At 37.4% G+C, this 16254-nt stretch overlaps 1 protein-coding gene across 18 annotated transcripts in view; it reads left to right on the forward strand.

Annotated features, from left to right (window-relative positions):
• The window catches only part of NEB (nebulin), a 219245-nt gene that overhangs the window by 118165 nt on the left and 84826 nt on the right, over nucleotides 1-16254 (forward strand). For all 18 annotated transcript variants that reach the window (XM_070768009.1, XM_070767914.1, XM_070767927.1 and 15 more), the window contains 11 exons: nucleotides 1425-1529; nucleotides 2154-2261; nucleotides 3115-3426; nucleotides 5542-5745; nucleotides 6094-6198; nucleotides 8443-8550; nucleotides 10162-10473; nucleotides 11481-11684; nucleotides 13288-13392; nucleotides 14020-14127; nucleotides 14981-15292. In XM_070768009.1, coding sequence (XP_070624110.1) covers nucleotides 1425-1529; nucleotides 2154-2261; nucleotides 3115-3426; nucleotides 5542-5745; nucleotides 6094-6198; nucleotides 8443-8550; nucleotides 10162-10473; nucleotides 11481-11684; nucleotides 13288-13392; nucleotides 14020-14127; nucleotides 14981-15292 — 1983 coding nt within the window. The remainder of the gene's footprint in view (nucleotides 1-1424; nucleotides 1530-2153; nucleotides 2262-3114; nucleotides 3427-5541; nucleotides 5746-6093; nucleotides 6199-8442; nucleotides 8551-10161; nucleotides 10474-11480; nucleotides 11685-13287; nucleotides 13393-14019; nucleotides 14128-14980; nucleotides 15293-16254) is intronic.

A 16254-nucleotide genomic window follows, 5' to 3' on the forward strand; every position in this document is an offset into this window, starting at 1 on the left:
AATTTCTCATTTAGATGCTTTCTTCTCTGCAATCACTGTCTGTGTTTTTTCAGTCTTTTAGCTGTGTTGATGCTTTGAATGGCTAAGTCAAAGATCTCTCTTGGTAAATGTCACATTGTACTTGAAAATATGTGGGTTATTTACAGATACCTTTTGATACCTTTTGATATTGATTCCTAACATAATTCCACAGTGATAAGAGAACAGACTCTCTATGACTTTAATACCTTTAGACCATGAAATTTTTGCATGTTATTTTATGTCCCTGGATATGTTTCAGTGTCTCCTGGTTTATTGCCTATGGGAACTGGAATAGAACTTGTATCCTACTATTGTGTGAAAATTGTATAAATCTTAATATTGTAGAATTGGTTGATAATGCTTTTCAGGTCTGCTATATCCTTGTACTTTTCTGTATATTCATTTTGTTAATTTTTGAGAGTTTGATATTGAAACTCCAATTGAAAATCTTCATTTATCTACTTAAGAAATAACATACTGGGACTTCCCTGGTGGTCCAGTGGCTAAGACTCTGAGCTCCCAGTGCAGGGGGCCCAGGTTTGATCCCTGGTCAGGGAGCTAGATCCCACATGCTACAACTAAGACCCAGAGCAGCCAAATAAATAAACAACATAAAAAAAAAAAAAAAGAAAAAGAAATAACATACTATATAATAGAACTCTATGTAACTTTGTTCTATATCTTCCAAGTCTCCTGTAAATGTGTTATCATACTTTCATAATTTAAAAAAGAGAAAAGAAAAATTGTAAACTTTAAATTGCTAACACCAGGATTAGAATCTTGAATCTTGAACATGCATGTATCCAGATACAATCTCATATAACCAATCAATAACAGCATCCACATTTCATTTGACTAGATAACTCTTTGGTCAGTATAAGTGTGGTAGGCATCTTCATGTTCCATAGACTCTGATGTATACTTTGAACACATCTCGATACCTGGCCTGTGTACAGGTCCACCAGTTAATACCATGATCACAAAATTGCCACCTTTTTATTGCTATTCAGTGGTGAAATAAGTTGAAAGTCTAGAGGCAGCTCCAGTATTAGACATTATGATAGTTATTTGGGCCAAGAAAGCCAGGACTCGATGAGAAATGTGGATTATCACAGTTACTTGCAATGAGGGCTTATCTGCCAGATAATTACATGTGAATAAATAAAAGAGGATAAGTTTAGTTCATGTTTCTGATTCATTTTACATTTATAACACACATGAACGTGTTCTTGTTGAAGTCACTTCTGGCACCTTCTGAATAAAAACACAGATGAAAGCAAAATGCGATTTACATTTATATCTGAACGCATCCAAAGAGAAACTTTCATCATACCTATAGTTTTACTCACGTGGTAATTGGCTTATTCACTAATCAACGATCCTCTGTTTTTCATTTTTACCAGCCATTGTATCGTGATGCCTGGGAGAAAGAGAAGGCGAATGTGAACATACCAGCTGATACTCCCTTGATGCTGCAGTCCAAGATCAATGCCGTGCAGATCAGCAATGTAAGGCCCCGCACAGCCACTTGCTCACACCGTGTTCTCTGCCTCACCAAACCTCTCGTCAGTGTGCCTCAGAGAGCGCTTAGTAATAGGCATTTCATTAACATTCCTTTTACTTCTAGTCTTTAGTGATAAGTGTGCACACACACCTGAGTGTGTGTTTATAATATGTCCTTGTCTTTTTTAGTAGGAAAAATGTAGTTTACACCAAACACATGACATCAAAACATAGATATGCATGTATAGTAATATTTAGTTTTCTTTTTAGTGGCCTATCATTAATTTTTCCTTTTAAAAGCCAAACTACGTACACATAATTTTTCTCATTTTCATATGATTTGTTGTCTTTTAAATTCTCTTCTTAAAAAAAAAAAAAAAGATCCGGGAAGAGAATTTTACTAAATGTCATTAAAATGTACTAGAATTTAAGTTCAGTATGAAACCAGTCTATTTTATAAATCTTAAGGGAAGGTCAGTTTTTCAGTGTAACTGTTAACGTGTATTCTTGAACACTGAATACAGTGTTCAGTAGCCTGTATTGAACTATTGTACTGAACTACTGTAGTAGTTCAGTAGTCAGTAGCCCCCTCTTCAGATTGACTGTGTCATTGCAATCTCCATTTGCAGAAACAATATCAGCAAGCTTGGGAAGATGTCAAGATGACTGGCTATGACCTGAAAGCAGATGCCATTGGGATTCAGCATGCCAAGGCTTCCAGGGACATTGCCAGTGATGTGAGAGCTCCTCTTTGCTCGGCCTTAACAAACACTAATTCACAGACAGTCAGAGAGATAAAACTGTACTAATCTTTAACATAATTCCCCAGGAATTATATTTGAGTAGAATGAAGGGCGTTGTTACTAGTGTCTTGCTTTAAAATTCCAAATTCAAGAACAACTTTGACAACAATTTGATGACTTACTTCTCTGCTTATTTCTACACTTCATATATTTAAGCACAGATCTGGATTTTCTTTTCAATATCTTATCAGTATCAGTTAATGTATAAACACTTACAGAGATCCAGTGGGCACAGAGAATTCTATTGTTTCTTGAAGTGCAGCATGCCTAGGTGGTTCCTGGGATAAATTTATGTAGTACATGGACAAGCATTTTTAAAACAGTTACATTTGTTTTAATGTGTGCTAGAAAAACACTGATTTTGCCCACTTAGATAGGATTATAAATTTTAAAATAAAAAGTGTAAATAAGTTTAAACTTTAAGATATATATTTATGTAGACAAGAAATCAAGTTGACAAAGTAAAATATGAAGTACAAGTAGTATTGTCACAAAATTTTATGGCAGAACATGTGGGAATGGCACACAATGACTGAAGTTTGGGAAACGGTGGACAATCCTATACTGGACGACAGCCCAGAAGCACAGTTCTTGCCTTTGAGGTGTTCACAATGTTTTCATGAATGTAGACGTAGAAGGCAAAACAAAGTATCAAGTATAAAACTTGTAGTTTGAATTTAAAGAAAAACAGTGCCCCCAAATGGGTAATATGAGGGAGTTATTTGAGCAGGCTGTCCAGAAGTAGTTTGGAGAAACAAATCTTCTTTCTTCTGTTCACATCCACCAGTATCTATACAAAACTGCTTACGAGAAACAGAAAGGTCATTACATTGGGTGTCGCAATGCCAAGGAAGACCCTAAACTGGTCTGGGCGGCAAATGTGTTGAAGATGCAGAATGACAGGCTGTACAAAAAGGCATACAATGACCACAAGGCCAGGATCACCATCCCGGTGGACATGGTGTCCATCAACGCTGCCAAAGAAGGCCAGGCGTTAGCAAGCGATGTGGACTATCGCCAGTACCTACACCAGTGGTCTTGCTTTCCTGACCAGAACGATGTGATCCAAGCCAGGAAAGCCTATGACCTGCAGAGTGATGTAAGTTGTTGCTGTGGTGCCTGGGGGTGGGGGGGTGGTGACTATTCCCCAGGAAGCCAGCCTTCTACCGCTTTGCCCGGTCACTCCTTCCAATGTTCAGGAATGCTTTCCCTGCCTGAGCACTCCCCTGGGATATTTTACTAAGTTTGTTAATCACAAGTCTTACTTCTGGGCTTATTCAGAAAGTTTTCATCTTCATTGTTAGTGCTACTACCAGAATTTTTCTATAGATTTTGTTAATGTATTCATTGTTTGTAGCTTATTAAATATTGGTGTCATCGTGTTTCTTCAGTTGAAGAATGACAGGGGCTGTCTTTTTAAAAGATTAGCAGCATGCTCTAAGCTCACTCATTTCCCTTAACTTTTTATTCTTCACAACATTATGTTTCATTAGTTTGCCCACAGTATTTTTAGATTTACTTATATTTTCTAACCATTTGATCTTTTGAAAATGATGAATTCTATTAGGATATTTGTTTCTTGTATAGAATGAATTTCTTCTTTTAATTGGAGAAGGCAATGGCACCCCACTCCAGCATCAGGATATTTGTTTCTTGTATAGAATGAATTCTTTCTTTTAATTATCTGAACTTCCCTTAAGCTTCAGGAGATATTTTAATATAATAGATGAGTTTGTTATAGAAGAGTATACCCATCATTTGAAACAATTGCCATTTGGTGAATTTAGTCCAGTTTCTAGATAAATGCAGTCTCTTCATTAACCTGAATCACACTGGTGTATTAAAGAATGCATATCAATCAAGTTCTTAATGATAAAGGGAAAAAAATTAAAAAAAAAAAGAATGATAAAGGGAAGCTTCAAAACCTATGTAATCCTCTTCAAGAATCCTTCTAGATTTTGTGTATCTGTCATACTTCACACACTAAAACATATAACCTTCTTCACTAAGGTAGAAATTTCCCTGCATTTTGACTCCTCTTACTCCTTATTTTAGCTTGATATTTGTATCCTATTAATATTGATATACTATTTCTGAAGAACACAACGGTTTTTTTTTAATGAAATTCATAACTGGTGTTTCACATAAAGCAATTTTATCTGGTTAACTACTTACATATTCCTGAGAAAACATGTGGAGATAGCCGAGGAAATGCAAATCCCAGTTCAAAAGGAAGTGCTGTCCTGAAAAAGAAAACCCAAGTGGGATTGAAATTGTGCAACTAGGGACTGAGTTCTTAATTATCCCTTTAAAAATATTTATTAAACCTACCATGTACCATGTCTTGTGCTGAACACTAAAGGCACAATGGTGAATAAAGAAGAACAAGACAAAGTTCCTGACTGAAGGAAGTTCACGTTGATGATAAAGGAACAGATGTCAACTAATGAATATCAGCAAAAATGGGATGGCTGAAAAAGAGTGGTCATTGCACTATGAAAAAGTGAGGTGGGAAAAGCTTCTCTGGGGAAATGCTGATTTGAGATAAGAAAAGAGAATAGGAGTTGGTTGTGAGGAAAACACTGTGAGGCCATTCCTGCAGAATGACCAACATCATACACAAAGCGGAGTGTATATAAAGCACAGACTGAAAGGCCAGTGTGGTCAGAACATATGGGTCAAAGGGAAGCCCGTGACAGATGAGGTTGGAAGAATGAGGAGGGACTCATGCTAGACCATCAGCACAGCCTAGTCTATGATAAGATGTTGATCTTTATCCTGAGGCCAATGGGAAATCATAGGTTTGGAGGATGTTGTGACATCAGATTTGAATGATGAATTTTGTAAAGACCATTCTGGCTTTTGTGTGGAGAACTTGTTGGAGAATCTATTATTTTTTTCAAAGTCTGCATTGGCCAGTGAGATGATAACCAAGATATTCAAAAATCTCCCACACACCCCCCAAGCAGGGCATCCCTTCTGCATCATTCTGCTTTCTAGAATTTGTGTATGCACATGAACACACACACCCACACACCAGAGAAGACAAAGCAGGACAAAACACTGCTCTGCATATGAGAAATTCTCTGTTAGGCCCATGGTCAGCTTGATTTTTGTTTCTGGAAGAAAAATGTAACATGAAAAGCTGCTTTCTTACTTTACCACAGATTTTAAAAAAAAAACCTGCCTCTCCTGACTTTGTTTTCTTTCCCAGGCCATCTACAAGGCTGACTTGGAGTGGCTCCGTGGCATCGGCTGGATGCCTGAAGGATCTCCGGAAGTACTGAGAGTCAAGAATGCCCAGCATATCTTCCGAGACAGTGTCTATCGGACACCTGTGGTGAAACTCAAGTACACAAGTATTGTTGACACACCTGAAGTTGTCCTCGCGAAATCCAATGCTGAAAATATCAGCATTGTGAGTCACATTTTTGTCCTGTATTAAAATTCATGTTATAAAAGGAATGCTAAATAATTAATCTGGTAATCCATTTGTAAGATAATAGTAATATTGATGATAGCAAAGATTTCAGTAAGTGATGTTGACACGGTTGTTTTGTTACTGCTGACTAATTCTAAACAAAATCTCAAAGTACACATGAAAGGTGGTAATACAGATTTCATAACAAATTTGAGTAACTTATGCAAAAAGATTCTGGAAATTTTTAATATGAAAAGATTTGGGACCAGAAAAATCAAAAGTTGTACACTGCAACTAGAAAAATTACAAACTGTGAAGTAATTTTGTTATTGGTTCTTTCCACAGCCAAAGTACAGAGAAGTTTGGGACAAGGATAAAACTTCAATCCACATAATGCCAGATACTCCAGAAATTAATCTTGCTAGAACCAATGCTCTTAACGTGAGCAATGTAAGTACTGCAACAGACTCCCCTTTTGTTTGGAAAGTCGCCCAGTTGGTACGAAGCTATCACCAGGGAACTCTTCATAGGCAAGGAAGAGAAGATCGCGTGGGTAAGGAGGCCCTTGCCCAGGAGTGAGGAGAGGGGCCGATCCCTGGTTCTGAATCCCTGGGTAAGGCCAGTTACTGTGAGGCAATGTCAACATGACAAAAGAGAGAAGGGAACAAGGAGAAAGATGATGAAAGAGGAATGAAGAGACACAAACAAGAAAGGGGAATGAATGACAGATTCAGATGGACATAAAATAATTAAAATTCATTTCACAGTGGTATTTAAATTGATTTTAAAACCCAGATATATAGGGGATTCTTTTTATGAAATTATAAATTACTAAAATTGACCCCAAGAAAAGAATAAAAACATAAGAAGTGAAGAGGGTTATTAAAGACCTCTCCTCACTCTTCTATGATGTCAGGGTCACCCAGATGATTTTATAGGGCAATTCTTTCCAAACTTTAAGGAATAAATAACTATAGAGCCTAATGAAAGAAGGAAAACCTTCCCCATTATCAAAACTTGTCCAACTGCCTCAAATGAAAACTGTAGACCAATAATAATGAGGAAATCTTAAATAAAATATTAACAAATCAAATTTGATAGTACATGAATATGATATAATACAAATAACTAGGATTCATTCAGGAATGCCAAAAATATTTCATATTCAGAAACCTGATAATATGCTGGAACAAAAGAGAAAAATTGTATGCTCATTTTATTAGATTTAAAAAGATGTATGACCAAATCAAATATCCATTCTTATTTTTTAATAAAGTCTTAGCAAAATAAGAATAAATAAATATTTTCTTGTCATAACTAAGAGTAAATTTCAAATCAAAGGCAAGGCTCAAGTAAGTAAGTTTCTCATTCAAGTCAGGAGTAAACCAAGGATGCCCACTAGTTCACTTCAGTTCAGTCGCTCAGTTGTGTCCAACTTTTTGCGACCCCATGGACCACAGCACACCAGGCCTCCCTGTCCATCACCAATTCCTGGAGCTTACTCAAACTCATGTCCATTGAGTCAGTGATGCCATACAACCATCTCACCCTCTGTCATCCCCTTCTCCTCCCACCTTCAATCTTTGCCAGCATCAAGGTCTTTTCCAATGAGTCAGTTCTTCACATAAGGTGGCCAAAGTATTGGAGTTTCAGCTTCAGCATCAGCCCTTCCAATGAATATTAAGGACTGATTTCCTTTAGAGTGGTTGGATCTTCTTGTAGTCCAGGGGACTCTCAAGAGGCTCCTCCAACACCACAGTTTAAAAACATCAATTCTTCGGCTTTCTTTGTAGTTCAGTTTTCTTTAGAGTCCAACTCCCACATCCATACGTGACCACTGGAAAAACCATGGCTTTGACTAGATGGACCTTTGTTGGCAAAGTTATGTCTCTGCTTTTTAATATGCTGTCTAGGTTGGTCGTAACTTTTCTTTCAAGGAGCAATCATCTTTTTATTTCATGGCTGCAGTGATTTTGCATCATCATCTGCAATGATTTTGGAGCCCCAAAAATAAAGTCTGTCACTGTTTCCATTGTTTCCCCATCTATTTGCCATGAAGTGATGGGACCAGATGCCATGATCTTAGTTTTCTGAATGTTGAGCTTTAAGCCAACTTTTTCACTCTCACTTTCATCAAGAGGCTCATTACCGTTTTTTAACATTTGCTTAAAGTAGCTTAATGATAAGCTCCTCATTTATCCCCAAATAATTAATTAACAGTAAGGATAAGAGGGCTTCCCTGGTGGCTCAATGGTAAAGAATCCACCTGCCAGTGCGGGAGACACGGGTTAATTCCTGGTCCAGCAAGATCCCACATGCTGCAGAGCAGCTAAGCCCATGTGCCACAATGACTGAGCCTGAGCCCGAGCCCAGGAACTGCAGCTATTGAAGCCCGTGTGCCCTAGAGTCTGTGCTCCACAAGAGAAGACACTGCCATGAAAAGCCCATTACTCTGCATGGATGCAGATAATCCAAGCAATAGTAGATTTAGATGTTTAGCCTTAAAATTATAATCACAAGTACCCTGTGCTCCATAAAATAAATAGGCAATAATTGAAAGAAGATCTCAGAAGTGACTGTTTTTTCTTAAGCTGCCATCATGTACAGTGTGCTTTATGATTCATAGTATAACTACTGTGAGTCTGTCCACTGATTTGCAGTTCTTATAAGCAAACTTGTGTTTTCCCTCAACAGAAACTCTACCAGAAAGACTGGGATGAGGCCAAGCAGAAAGGCTATGACTTGAGAGCAGATGCCATTGAAATCAAGCATGCCAAAGCCTCCAGAGAAATTGCCAGCGAGGTACAGCTCCTTCTAGTTCCTTGTGGGTTTTCTACTCTATACAACAAATTGGGAAAGGATTTTTCAAGAATTTTGCTTTGGTTTGATTTGCTTTTAAATTTGTGTGCTAAAAACTCTATTTTAAAATATTAAAATGGGGTGAAAAACACTAAGGTGAACATAGGTGAAGTCTATGTGTAAATCGCTTCTAAGTTGTTTATAAGTAGAAGTGAAATATCATGAAGAATCTGTACGAAATTCTCAGGGAACATTTAGGAGCCAGTACAATGTGATTTTTAATCCTCCACATTTTTATGACATTCTCCATAAACACAAATCAAAGATGAAAGTTTTATGTTAAACTTTAGACTGAAATCACATTTTATACACAAGATCTTACACTGGAGGCATATGTATAATGTTCTGAATAACTATTTGAAGTTCATTTAACAGTATTTTAAAAATTTACCAGCAGTCAAATCAATTATCCTACCAAGGCCCAGCTCCAAATCTTTAAGCCACCTTCATTCCTTTTCTTCAAATTCTTTATTTTTTATCTTATGTATCCAGCTGTCTCTTCTTTCTTATTTTTATCTCTAAAACCATAGTCAATCAGTTTCTCTCTCTCCCCACGTTGTCCAAATGTTCCTGTGTTATCCAAATATAGGAAAAAGAAACTGGCCCTAAGACACTTAGAGTGGAGACTTGTCCACAGGCCTTTTGTTGTCATCTTCTGATTTGAACCATCAACCTTGTTTTCCATTCCTGAAACATGCACCTTTCTTGTCTGTCTCCAAGACCACACATATGACTTTTTCCTACCTCAGCTACCTTCAGTACTCTTGGGGACCATGTGACCTAATTTCCACTTGCCAGGCAACCTTGGCAATAATGATTGCCACCCTACTGTGCCTTATTTTTCCCATTTGAAATATGTGATAATACTAATATCAACAGCATAGAGATGTTAAAAGGAGTAAATGAGGTTATAATTGCATCTATTCAACTATTTTTGACTAAAGAACTCAGCGGTTTCATATGAATTGACCTAATACTTTGGAGAAGGCAATGGCACCCCACTGCAGTACTCTTGCCTGGAAAATCCCATGGATGGAGGGGCCTAGTAGGCTGCAGACCATGGGGTTGCTAAGAGTCAGACACGACTAAGCAACTTCACTTTCACTTTTCCCTTTCATGCATCGGAGAATGAAATGGCAACCCACTCCAGTGTTCTTGCCCGGAGAATCCCAAGGACGGGGGAGCCTGGTGGGCCACTGTCTATGGGGTCGCACAGAGTCGAACACGACTGAAGCGACTTAGCAGCAGCAGCAATACTTTGAAGCACTCATAATAGTGTCTGACATATAGTGATTGCTCAGTAACTGTTAGCTATTATTTTTTTTATTAATCTTGTCCACCATACTATATCCCTCCTGACTTGCTCATATCTTCAATGAAAGGGTCTAAAATAGCCCTGTCTAATTTCCTTAAAGTGAATTGAAATATATAATGACTGCCCATGTTGAGCCAATTCACATTAAGGCTAAAACAATATTCCAAAAGCATTTAATGAAAAGTCCTCTTCATGCATTATTTTCATATGTCTTTTTATCTCTTTTTTCATACCTGTAGTACAAATACAAAGAAGGTTACCGTAAGCAACTGGGCCACCACGTGGGCTTCCGCACCCTGCAAGACGACCCCAAATTGGTGTGGTCTATCCATGCTGCCAAGATTCAGAGTGACAGAGAATACAGGAAAGCTTATGAGAAGTCTAAAGGGATTCACAATACACCGCTGGACATGATGTCCATCGTTCAGGCCAAGAAGTGCCAGGTCCTGGTTAGCGACATTGATTATCGCAATTACCTGCACCAGTGGATGTGTCTGCCAGATCAGAATGATGTGATCCAGGCAAAGAAAGCCTACGAACTGCAGAGCGATGTGCGTATCCTGTCTCCAGACTCCTGGGAGATGTGTGTCTGTCTAGTCACAGTGTATTCCCTAAGGATGTAATTTAAATACTGATCTTCATAGAATCTAACATATTCTGTATATTTCCATGGAGTTTTTCTGAACATTTTATATCTTATAGAGGATTCCTTCTTTTAGAAGGCCTTATTCGTCAAGATGAAAATCACTCTTATTCCATGTAATTAGGTAGACCATTTCAATCTCAGTTGTCCTGATCTATTACATTTGCATGATCGGGTATCTAAATGCCAGAAACAGATGTAAGCATAAGAAAATGTTGGATTTCAAGTTTATCTGACACATATAGGAAAAATGTGTAAATATATGTTTATATATATATTTAAATAATTTTAGAGAAAAAAGTGTACATAGATGTATGTATGTATTTTATCATTGTACACGTGGTACAGTGGTAAAGAATCCGCCTGCCAACACAGGAGAGCCAAAAGATGCAGGTTCAGTCCCTGGGTCAGGAAGATCCCCTGGAGGAGGAAATGGCAATCCACTCTAGTATTCTTTCCTGGAAAATTCCATGGACAGAAGAACCTGGCGGGTTACTGTCCATGGAGTTCCAAAGAGTTGGACACAACCAAGCAACTGAGCACATACCTGCTTCTAAGGACCTTTTTATCTCAGATTCCTACAGATGTTATCCCCAGTGGCACGTCAAAGGCAGGCTTCAAGTAGTGAGCACAGAAGCTCAATCTTCCATAAAAACAAAATTATGTGTCATTGCGACCTCTCATTCCACAAGTGCTAGTTGCCAGCCCTGCTCCAGTTCCTATATGGTCCTCTAAACTTACAGAGGTGTGTGCCGGAGATGTAACACTCAAATGTTAACATCTGATGTTGATCCTTGAGTTTTCCGGCACTGGCCACCCAGCTGGTTTAAGTAGAGTTCGTGTGTGGTTTGTTGGCATCATACTCTAGTACATGAATTGACTCTTCTGAGCTCTGTGGTCCTCTCCTTCTTATAGAACGTGTACAAATCAGACCTGGAATGGCTGAAGGGTATTGGATGGTTGCCAGAGGGTTCCGTGGAAGTGATGAGAGTAAAGAATGCCCAGAATCTCCTGAACGAAAGGTTGTATCGCACAAGGCCTGAGGCTCTCAAATTCACCAGCATTGTTGACACCCCTGAAGTTATTATGGCAAAGATCAATTCCGTACAGATCAGTGAGGTAAGTCAATTGATGATATGTTCAGACAAATTGAATAAGTCTCAATAAAAATTATAATTGTGAACTTTATTTTCTAATTTTCTTTGTTATGGCTTCTTAGATTCACTCATCATTTAAAAATGGACATTTAATTTTCAAATACATGGTTTTTTTTAAAGTGTCTATGATATTAATTTCTCATTTTGAAATTAATTTCTCATTTAGATGCTTTCTTCTCTGCAATCACTGTGTTTTTTCAGTCTTTTAGCTGTGTTGATGCTTTCAATGGCTAAGTCACAGATCTCTCTTGGTAAATGTCACATTGTACTTGAAAATATGTGGGTTATTTAGATACCTTTTGATACCTTTTGATATTGATTCCTAACATAATTCCACAGTGATAAGAGAACAGACTCTCTATGACTTTAATACCTTTAGACCATGAAATTTTTGCATGTTATTTTATGTCCCTGGATATGTTTCAGTGTCTCCTGGTTTATTGCCTATGGGAACTGGAATAGAACTTGTATCCTACTATTGTGTGAAAATTGTATAAATCTTAATATTGTAGAATTGGTTGATAATGCTTTTCAGGTCTGCTATATCCTTGTACTTTTCTGTATATTCATTTTGTTAATTTTTGAGAGTTTGATATTGAAACTCCAATTGAAAATCTTCATTTATCTACTTAAGAAATAACATACTGGGACTTCCCTGGTGGTCCAGTGGCTAAGACTCTGAGCTCCCAGTGCAGGGGGCCCAGGTTTGATCCCTGGTCAGGGAGCTAGATCCCACATGCTACAACTAAGACCCAGAGCAGCCAAATAAATAAACAACATAAAAAAAAAAAAAAAAGAAATAACATACTATATAATAGAACTCTATGTAACTTTGTTCTATATCTTCCAAGTCTCCTGTAAATGTGTTATCATACTTTCATAATTTAAAAAAGAGAAAAGAAAAATTGTAAACTTTAAATTGCTAACACCAGGATTAGAATCTTGAATCTTGAACATGCATGTATCCAGATACAATCTCATATAACCAATCAATAACAGCATCCACATTTCATTTGACTAGATAACTCTTTGGTCAGTATAAGTGTGGTAGGCATCTTCATGTTCCATAGACTCTGATGTATACTTTGAACACATCTTGAAACCTGGCCTGTGTACAGGTCCACCAGTTAATACCATGATCACAAAATTGCCACCTTTTTATTGCTATTCAGTGGTGAAATAAGTTGAAAGTCTAGAGGCAGCTCCAGTATTAGACATTATGATAGTTATTTGGGCCAAGAAAGCCAGGACTCGATGAGAAATGTGGATTATCACAGTTACCTGCAATGAGGGCTTATCTGCCAGATAATTACATGTGAATAAATAAAAGAGGATAAGTTTAGTTCATGTTTCTGATTCATTTTACATTTATAACATACATGAATGTGTTCTTGTTGAAGTCACTTTTGGCACCTTCTGAATAAAAACACAGATGAAAGCAAAATGCGATTTACATTTATATCTGAACACATCCAAAGAGAAACTTTCATCATACCTATAGTTTTACTCACGTGGTAATTGGCTTATTCACTAATCAACGATCCTCTGTTTTTCATTTTTACCAGCCATTGTATCGTGATGCCTGGGAGAAAGAGAAGGCGAATGTGAACATACCAGCTGATACTCCCTTGATGCTGCAGTCCAAGATCAATGCCGTGCAGATCAGCAATGTAAGGCCCTGCACAGCCACTTGCTCACACCGTGTTCTCTGCCTCACCAAACCTCTCGTCAGTGTGCTTCAGAGAGCGCTTAGTAATAGGCATTTCATTAACATTCCTTTTACTTCTAGTCTTTAGTGATAAGTGTGCACACACACCTGAGTGTGTGTTTATAATATGTCCTTGTCTTTTTTAGTAGGAAAAATGTAGTTTACACCAAACACATGACATCAAAACATAGATATGCATGTATAGTAATATTTAGTTTTCTTTTTAGTGGCCTATCATTAATTTTTCCTTTTAAAAGCCAAACTACATACACATAATTTTTCTCATTTTCATATGATTTGTTGTCTTTTAAATTCTCTTCTTAAAAAAAAAAAAAAAAAAGATCCGGGAAGAGAATTTTACTAAATGTCATTAAAATGTACTAGAATTTAAGTTCAGTATGAAACCAGTCTATTTTATAAATCTTAAGGGAAGGTCAGTTTTTCAGTGTAACTGTTAACGTGTATTCTTGAACACTGAATACAGTGTTCAGTAGCCTGTATTGAACTATTGTACTGAACTACTGTAGTAGTTCAGTAGTCAGTAGCCCCCTCTTCAGATTGACTGTGTCATTGCAATCTCCATTTGCAGAAACAATATCAGCAAGCTTGGGAAGATGTCAAGATGACTGGCTATGACCTGAAAGCAGATGCCATTGGGATTCAGCATGCCAAGGCTTCCAGGGACATTGCCAGTGATGTGAGAGCTCCTCTTTGCTCGGCCTTAACAAACACTAATTCACAGACAGTCAGAGAGATAAAACTGTACTAATCTTTAACATAATTCCCCAGGAATTATATTTGAGTAGAATGAAGGGCGTTGTTACTAGTGTCTTGCTTTAAAATTCCAAATTCAAGAACAACTTTGACAACAATTTGATGACTTACTTCTCTGCTTATTTCCACACTTCATATATTTAAGCACAGATCTGGGTTTTCTTTTCAATATCTTATCAGTATCAGTTAATGTATAAACACTTACAGAGATCCAGTGGGCACAGAGAATTCTATTGTTTCTTGAAGTGCAGCATGCCTAGGTGGTTCCTGGGATAAATTTATGTAGTACATGGACAAGCATTTTTAAAACAGTTACATTTGTTTTAATGTGTGCTAGAAAAACGCTGATTTTGCCCACTTAGATAGGATTATAAATTTTAAAATAAAAAGTGTAAATAAGTTTAAACTTTAAGATATATATTTATGTAGACAAGAAATCAAGTTGACAAAGTAAAATATGAAGTACAAGTAGTATTGTCACAAAATTTTATGGCAGAACATGTGGGAATGGCACACAATGACTGAAGTTTGGGAAACGGTGGACAATCCTATACTGGAGGACAGCCCAGAAGCACAGTTCTTGCCTTTGAGGTGTTCACAATGTTTTCATGAATGTAGACGTAGAAGGCAAACCAAAGTATCAAGTATAAAACTTGTAGTATGAATTTAAAGAAAAACAGTGCCCCCAAATGGGTAATATGAGGGAGTTATTTGAGCAGGCTGTCCAGAAGTAGTTTGGAGAAACAAATCTTCTTTCTTCTGTTCACATCCACCAGTATCTATACAAAACTGCTTACGAGAAACAGAAAGGTCATTACATTGGGTGTCGCAATGCCAAGGAAGACCCTAAACTGGTCTGGGCGGCAAATGTGTTGAAGATGCAGAATGACAGGCTGTACAAAAAGGCATACAATGACCACAAGGCCAGGATCACCATCCCGGTGGACATGGTGTCCATCAACGCTGCCAAAGAAGGCCAGGCGTTAGCAAGCGATGTGGACTATCGCCAGTACCTACACCAGTGGTCTTGCTTTCCTGACCAGAACGATGTGATCCAAGCCAGGAAAGCCTATGACCTGCAGAGTGATGTAAGTTGTTGCTGTGGTGCCTGGGGGTGGGGGGGTGGTGACTATTCCCCAGGAAGCCAGCCTTCTACCGCTTTGCCCGGTCACTCCTTCCAGTGTTCAGGAATGCTTTCCCTGCCTGAGCACTCCCCTGGGATATTTTACTAAGTTTGTTAATCACAAGTCTTACTTCTGGGCTTATTCAGAAAGTTTTCATCTTCATTGTTAGTGCTACTACCAGAATTTTTCTATAGATTTTGTTAATGTATTCATTGTTTGTAGCTTATTAAATATTGGTGTCATCGTGTTTCTTCAGTTGAAGAATGACAGGCGCTGTCTTCCTTGAAATTAATTTAAAAGATTAGCAGCATGCTCTAAGCTCACTCATTTCCCTTAACATTTTATTCTTCACAACATTATGTTTCATTAGTTTGCCCAAAGTATTTTTAGATTTACTTATATTTTCTAACCATTCGATCTTTTGAAAATGATGAATTCTATTAGGATATTTGTTTCTTGTATAGAATGAATTTCTTCTTTTAATTGGAGAAGGCAATGGCACCCCACTCCAGCATCAGGATATTTGTTTCTTGTATAGAATGAATTCTTTCTTTTAATTATCTGAACTTCCCTTAAGCTTCAGGAGATATTTTAATATAATAGATGAGTTTGTTATAGAAGAGTATACCCATCATTTGAAACAATTGCCATTTGGTGAATTTAGTCCAGTTTCTAGATAAATGCAGTCTCTTCATTAACCTGAATCACACTGGTGTATTAAAGAATGCATATCAATCAAGTTCTTAATGATAAAGGGAAAAAAATTAAAAAAAAAAAGAATGATAAAGGGAAGCTTCAAAACCTATGTAATCCTCTTCAAGAATCCTTCTAGATTTTGTGTATTTGTCATACTTCACACACTAAAACATATAACCTTCTTCACTAAGGTAGAAATTTCCCTGCATTTTGACTCCTCTTATTCCTTA

Source organism: Bos indicus, chromosome 2 (genome assembly GCF_029378745.1).
Source record: "Bos indicus isolate NIAB-ARS_2022 breed Sahiwal x Tharparkar chromosome 2, NIAB-ARS_B.indTharparkar_mat_pri_1.0, whole genome shotgun sequence".
Classification (NCBI taxonomy): domain Eukaryota; kingdom Metazoa; phylum Chordata; class Mammalia; order Artiodactyla; family Bovidae; genus Bos; species Bos indicus.